Source organism: Zeugodacus cucurbitae, chromosome 6 (assembly GCF_028554725.1).
Source record: "Zeugodacus cucurbitae isolate PBARC_wt_2022May chromosome 6, idZeuCucr1.2, whole genome shotgun sequence".
Lineage (NCBI taxonomy): Eukaryota > Metazoa > Arthropoda > Insecta > Diptera > Tephritidae > Zeugodacus > Zeugodacus cucurbitae.
The window spans coordinates 61664556-61672081 of record NC_071671.1 but is presented as its reverse complement, the minus strand read 5'-3'; the positions used below and the strand labels follow the sequence as shown (position 1 = coordinate 61672081).

The following is a 7526-nucleotide window of genomic DNA, read 5'->3' as shown; positions in this document are numbered from 1 at the left end:
ACAAAATTTTTGGGATTTACCAGGCTCTACTACGCATGAATATAGTATGTATCGAGCAAAAAAGTAAAATATTCTTCCAAAAGAATGCTAACAATCACCAAGGTAACACAATAATAATACCATAGTATCCTGTCGCCGTGTTGCTTTGTGAAAATCAACAAATATCAACCTAACAACACAACAGCTGAAGACAGCAAGGCGATAAAAAACTTTAACGGCACAACGCAGCTAATAACAGTGGAGTTCACAGCACTTTGTAGTTGCAAAAATTGTCCAGCCGAAAACTCAAATAATATTACAACAAAATCATCTTCTAACAAGAAATATAAACAAATCGCAAAATGGGCAAGAAAAGTAAAGCGAATAAATTGGCGAAAATGTCGGATGAGGAGCGAGCGCGTTACATGCAAATGCGCGCCGACATCGAGGAGGAGGCGCGACGCCGCAAAGTGCAACTCATATCGCTTTTCATGAAAGTGCGTACCAGAAGATTTTTGAAATTGAAGTACCAATGAACACCTTTTATAATCCACTTATTTGTGCTTTAGAACAAGCTCAAGCGCGAGGAGGCCTTCAGTCGCCTGAATATGGCGAAAATCAATCAGGAATGGCGCTCCATCTTGCGTCAGGTGAAAGTGCAGGAGCTGCGCAAAGATATGGTGGAATTGCAGAAATTCTTTCAAGAGCGTCTAGATCGTAAAGATGGTGTCATCAAGCGATTACTCAATGATATCGATATAGCTGAGGATATGTACTCGACGTTGCAGCAGTCGCATATGGAGATTGTTAATAAGATGATTGGTAGGGAAATTGAATGAAAATTAAACAATATAGCCACTGAGGAAGCTGTTTCTCATTAGTAATCTCATTAGATCTTAAGACCTTTAATTACTCTTTACTCTTCCCAAATCTACATAATTTTTACGTCCATTAACATAATCTTGAATTATAAATCAATTATTATTTTGCCCTTCTGCTTATAGTCATCCAACAACAGCGTATGCAATTCTTCAAAGACACCTATGACCATAATAAAACAGCCGTACTTGAAGAATACAGTCAAGATTTCAACGAATTTCAAGAGAAACGCCAAAAAGCTATGGAAGAATTGGAATGTGTTAAATACCAACTGAAAGATGAAAGTGAAAAGTACGCAATGGAAAGAGAGGAAAGACATTTGCAGAAATTGGATGATATGAAGAGTGAGGTTAGAAAATTTATATTATTATTTTTAAATATTTTCCAGCAAGTCTTATTGTTAATTCTACTGAGTACTTTTGAATGTAATCATTTTCATGAAGCGTTTAAAACCCTATTAAAAATATTGCAGCTCAAAACAAATTCATTGAAAAAGTACGAAAAGCTCCCATAAGCTTAAAGCTCTCATTCGAAAATATTAAATATCTCTCGTGATGAAAACAACAGTCAGGTGAGACTCTCGATATCATTTTTGTTATTTCTTCTTGGGTTGGAATGTTCCGATATTGTTTTATAAATGAAGGCGTCGTAAAAGCTCGAAGCTTTTTTTATAGAGAGATCTGATTAAAATGTAAAAAAAAAGAATCCAAAAATTTCATATTTTCACCAAATAACTTAGCAGTCTGTTTTAGTCAAGACTGAAACCCATATAAGTTTGAATTATGTAAATGGAAACAGAATCTAAAATTTTAGAAATCGTAATCTCGATTGACATTGTCTCTTACCGCTTTAGAAGCTTTGGACCCCGTTACTATCAATTAAAGCGGATACTACACGGATACAGTTTCAGGAGCTTACAAATTCCTTCGTAAATCTCCAAAGCATCACAGAAAATATAGTAAAATTCAAATGAGTTTGCTAAATTCTTTTTATAGCTTTGCTGATCCTAAAATCAAGTTTCTTGATATCTTCTAAATCTACACATTCATCATCATTCCATAATTCAATTGAAAACCACATTAAACTCCTGCCAATCGTCGCAATTCACTTTTGCATATTCGGTCATGCAATTGATGAGATCACGTGAGTAGTGACATTTGTCGCGTCTGCGCTGGGACTCCAAATAATGAAAGCAATCCTGTATAGTGTCGGTATAGAAGTTGCGCAGCTCACGATCACGCAGATCACGTGTAAGGCCATATTGCACTTTGTAGCGATCCGGATAGTCGTCGGAGTTCAGCTGTTGAGGACAAAAAATACAATAAAGTACATATCTCTCAAACGAAGGCTTCTCTTAAGAACTTCAACGAACCACCTACCATATTCAACTCTTCGAAGAAGCAATGGACCACGCAAGCAGCATCGGCTGTGTCATTTTTTCCATTTCTGTTGTTGTTATTGTTATTATTATTGGAATTATTCTGTGTGAAACCGCGTTGATTGTTGCCACCACCACCATTTCCGCCTGAATTGCGACCACCATTGTTAGTGCCACCATTACCACCACGATTTCCAACATCACCATTGCCGCCAGCACTACCTCTATTACCGTTGCCATCATTGTTATCGTAGCGACCGCCATTATTATTTGAGGAGCCTGAAGAAGCCGATCCCGATCTATTGTTATCCGAACGATTCGTTTGTTGGCGTTCACGATTGCGTTGTTGCAAAACATTGCGATCGCGATCGTAATTACCATTGTTGTTATTGTAATTGTTATTATTGTAATTGTTATTATTGTAATTGTTGTTGTTATTATTGGGATTACCATAATATTGATCCGCATTATCATCGTAATCGTAATTGTAATCATAACGTGAATTGCTGCCATGTTGTGGCCCGAAATTCGATTGATGCAACGAGCCGTAGGGATGATTGTGATTGTTGTTGAAATTCATTGATCCACCACCCATAGGATGCGCGTTCTCACCGATCTTGCGCATACAACTGCGTGTAATACGTTTCAGTTCGGATTCGGAGGGTCCATCGTCCGTGCGGCACTTCAGCGCGTAGCACGTAGAACAGTAGAGTAAAATCAACGTTATCCAGAGTTGACCAGACGGTAAGCAGGCAAGCGAACGCTTCGGCATGATCGCGCAACATGTTGCTTGTAGACACACAAGGGCGCTATTTAAAGAACGTTGAGCGCGCATTATATAAAATATACACTCAATTAGAGTTGATGCTTGTCAATCAAAGTGGCATGCGATCGTGTGAGTGTCCACGGTCAGCGATTATTGCGCAGTAATCATAAAAGCGTTGCTGTCAGCAACTTTTAACTGTCAAAGAGAGTTGTCACTTTAAAATTTTTAGAAATGACAACTTAAATAACCTAAATCATACCCATTAATCCCCTCTCCCTCCCTTCATCTCTCTCTCATCTCGCAGATGCAACTCTACATTGAAAATATCACCAAAAGCGGTGAGGAGAAACTCGAACGCCTCTGGCAGGAATATCAGGATGTGCTCGCCGGTTATATGCGTCACACCGAGAGTTTCTACTCCGAGTATATGGATCTGAAGGAACGTGATCAGGAGAGCGCTAATATCATACGTGATCACTATCATCAAATAGAACGCGCTAGCGATCAGTTGGCGCATCTTAAGCTGGTCTACGCCGACACATTGGAAAACAATGAGGGTAAGGTGGTGTATTTCGTGAAGCTAAGAGATGATCTACAGCAGCGCCTCTCGGAGTCAAAAGCAAATTTTGAGTCTGAATTGAAAGCAGATGAAGAGCGCTTCAAACTAATGAGCGTTGTGAGTTACAATGTGCTGAAGGTGAGAGAAGCAGCTGAGTTGCTTAATTTTTTGCTTTAAAATTAAGACTGTCTGTTTACAGCATTTGAAAGGCATTGCAGCTGAGGGTGAAACGCTACTCCAACTGGCGCTCGTTTGTCGCAAAAATGAGACCAAACGTGAGCAGTTGCTGCCTTTGGGCTTGCCGCCGCTCACCAAGCCGATGTTCGAGGAGGAGGCGCAGGAGCAAGTTGAAGAAATGAAGCCTTCGGAGCAGCCTTCCAAGTTAGAAGAAGTGAGTTTGACGGGACTCTTTCTTTTCCTGAAATTCATAATTCTCAATTCATAAAACTCAATTCCTCTTCTTCCCCTCCTACGAATAGTACGCCTTCGCCAATTGGATGCTGATGGAGAACTTCTGGCGTCGCGTCAACAACGCACGCGTCGATGTGGTCTGCATGAAGCAACAGAAGAAGAAGCTGGAAACCGAGAATGCCGCACTCAAGGCGCAACTGCAGGAGCTACTGATCAATATGAACTTATGTAACGGTTCCAATCTACATGTCAACGACTATCTCGCCAAGCGACCGAGCAGCATGCGTGTGGATCGTGTGCAGCAGCAGCATCTCATCAAAGATCAACGACAGACGAAGTGTCACAGCGCCGCCGAAGCGCGTCGCGCGTCTACAACACCTAGTGGTGGGAATAGCAATGGCTTTCGCCGTCCCTTCACCGCCTGCATTGAGGCGAACTTTACCAGCACCGTGCGTACGGCGCGTTTGCTGCGCGGCAAACCAAAGCTGGCGAAAATCGAATCGTTCGTGCGGTTTTAATTATTTAATTATATTTCTTTTTATTTCTCTCTCTCCCTCTCTTCCTCGCTCACCCTTGCCTGACATCGCCATTAATTATGGCCGCACAAGTGGATAATTAATTTTGCTGCAGTTAAATAAGTTAGCATTTACGAGTAATTTATGGAAAAGTTTAAAATGTCATAAATTATTGTATGACAGCGTGTACAACAACAATAAAACAAAAAACCTCACTAAAAAATAATAATAATAATATTCAATCAGAAAGTTGTTATCCTTTTATATCGGCGCGATGATATACAGCTGAATTGAGAGCTGTCATAAATTTGGTGGCGATGATTTATTGAAATTGCGAAAATTCTGCATGCAACGAACGTGAGAAATATTGGAAATGCATAAGTGTGTGTGTGTGAGCGCCAAAAATGGGCGATAGGCGGCATAGCTTTAGTAGTATTGCCATATTTTTGGTTGTTAGTTCGCTGTAGCCTTTATTATTTCGAATTAGAATTCAAAAATGTATTTCATAGTTGTTACAAGCGTTTGAAAGTGGAAAAGAGAGGGATAGAGTGGACCTGATGTGCCATACCTAGTACCTTATGTGACTGAATGTCTGTCGATATATCTGTACTCATCAGCTATGTACGTCTGGCAAGCCATGACTATGCACTGACAGTATTATCCTGTGACAGACTGCTGAAATGTCGCTCATACGCCGTGTCGCACAAAATTTTAAAACAAAAACTGGCGACAACAAATCAATTTTAATGCAACAACATCAATACAAATATGCAACAACCGGTTCAGATTAGCATATATATACATTTACAATATTTTTCGCTGCTTAACAAGTAGAGTGGCATAACTCAAAACAGCGAAATTGTTTTTAGGTACACAGAATTAGCAGACTAATGTAACCAAAGTATAATAACGGTATTTCCTAAACTTTTGGTAAACAATTAATTCAAATACATTCCTTTTTAAAGGAGTCTACAAAAATTGCAACTTTTAAATGCCCATTTCTGCTTTGGTTTTATTTTTGACTTATGTCATTTTTATATGAAAGAAGCACTAGTATTACAAAAACACTTACAGCGCCACTGTCGACATTGAATATTCATGTCAAATGTAGAAAACCATTTGTCAAAAATCAGCCACCCAACAAAATTTCCCAAAAACAATGCAAACAACAAGCTTTTTGACAACTTCATGTGAGACATGCAGAAATCTGATTAAAAAAAAATTACAATATTTTGCGTATGGCAATTGAAATGTCAGCAAAACAGTGCTGTCTAATGGCTTATTTGTAGTTAGAAATGTCAGACCGCCTACAACAAGCATGGTTGGTAGCAATCAGTTGCTGACAAACTGCCACCTATGGTAGACATGTTGTTGTCAACGAGCTTCTATGTATTTGATGTACAAAAACTATAACGCTAAATGGTTAAATATGTATTCAATTTCACTCAGTTGCGAGTTTAATAATTCTAAATTATGATCATATTTTGCTTATCATTTAATATGATTTTATTTTGTAATTGAACATTTCAAATATTAAACCGCTTTGCCGGAAATATTTTGGTAAATTGGTATTAGCATATATTTATTTATTATATATTAACTATTTTATATTCATATTAGATAAAGTGAATGATTAGCAGACATTTTACTTTAATATTAGTGCGATTTGATTTGATTTGATTTTTAGCTTTAAAATAAAATATTTTTTATGAAAATAAGACAAAATGTGGTCAATAAATATAATTATTGCCAAAGTTCATTAATATAATTATTGTCTTAAAAATATGTATAAGATCCGTATTTTTTTCAATGTTATAGAAACCATACTATGGACTAATTTGAGATAGTCTGACATCTCAAGAACCAAATTATTAATGTCATGCAATCGAATATTCAGACCATATATTAGGTTGTCAAATATATCCCTCCCGCCTTTTGTCTTTTGAATTTCGCGGCTATGTATAAAGCGCTACAGAGCTCGTATCTGGTTATACTATACATCTTTGAAAGGTTTGACATAACCTACAAAACGACGCTATGCATGATTATTTTGAAAATAACATTCCATAGTTGTGGACGTGTAAACATGGAGTTCACTATCGCCGAAATTCGCGTTATTTTAAAGTTTTCCTTCGTTAAAGGCAAATCCACTAGAGAAACGTTCCGTGAGATTAATGGTGTTTTGGGGGATGGTACGCTATCACTTCGAACTGCGGAGGAATGGTTTCGACGATTCAGAGCGGGCGAAAACGACGCCATGGATAAGCCAGCCGGCGGAAGACCTATGACGATGAATACCGATCAAATCATGGAAAACATCCGAGTTAGACCGGCATGTGGCATCTCGTGATATCGCCCAGGAGATGGAAGTTAGTCACCAAACCACCTGCAGAAGGCTGGATACACAAAAAATCTGGAATTTGGGTGCCACATGATTTAACGCAAAAAAACCTTCTGGACCGATTCAACGCCTGCGATATGCTGCTGAAACGGAACGAACTCGACCCATCTTTGAAGCGGATGGTGACTGGGATTGACAGCCAGGAAGGTTTTGCTGTGTGTTTGGTGGGATTGGAAGGGAATCATCCAGTATGAGCTGCTCCCATAGGGCCAGACGCTTAATTCTACCATCTACTGCGAACAACGAAGCAGGCGCTCAACCAGAAGTGTCCATAATTGGCCAACGAGAAGAGTGTAGTGCTCCACCAGGACAACGCCAAGCCACACATTCGTTTATGACTCGTCAGAAGATACGGGAGCTCGAATGGGAGGTTTTATCGCATCCACCATATAGTCCAAACATAGGGCCAAGTGATTACCATCTGTTCCTATCCATGTCGAACGCCCTTGGTGGTGTTGGACTCAAAAGAGGCATGTGAAAAGTGGCTGTCCGAGTTCTTTGCAAATAGGGAGGGGGGCTTCTACGAGAGGGTATCATGAAGTTGCCGTCTAGATGGAAACAGACTATCGAACGAAACGGATTTTTAACAGCAAGTTGTTGGATACGCACAATTTTTACTGATCTAACACAGCCAATTA

General features: G+C 39.2%; 2 protein-coding genes across 2 annotated transcripts; one reads left to right on the top strand and one right to left on the bottom strand.

The window, feature by feature from the left end:
- The first annotated feature begins 305 nt into the window (after positions 1-305).
- On the top strand, positions 306-5315 carry LOC105209257 (dynein regulatory complex subunit 2). The gene is made up of 6 exons (XM_011179571.3): positions 306-476; positions 549-801; positions 984-1207; positions 3307-3699; positions 3761-3952; positions 4041-5315. The coding sequence occupies exons 1-6, from the start codon at positions 342-344 to the stop codon at positions 4488-4490; spliced, it is 1647 nt and encodes a 548-aa protein (XP_011177873.2). The 5' UTR covers positions 306-341; the 3' UTR covers positions 4491-5315.
- Positions 1829-3181, bottom strand: LOC114803638 (odorant-binding protein 59a). Its single transcript, XM_029038464.2, has 2 exons — positions 2238-3181; positions 1829-2158 (listed from the first exon to the last, which is right to left on the bottom strand). The coding sequence occupies exons 1-2, from the start codon at positions 3069-3071 to the stop codon at positions 1922-1924; spliced, it is 1071 nt and encodes a 356-aa protein (XP_028894297.2). The 5' UTR covers positions 3072-3181; the 3' UTR covers positions 1829-1921.
- Positions 5316-7526: the final 2211 nt, after the last annotated feature.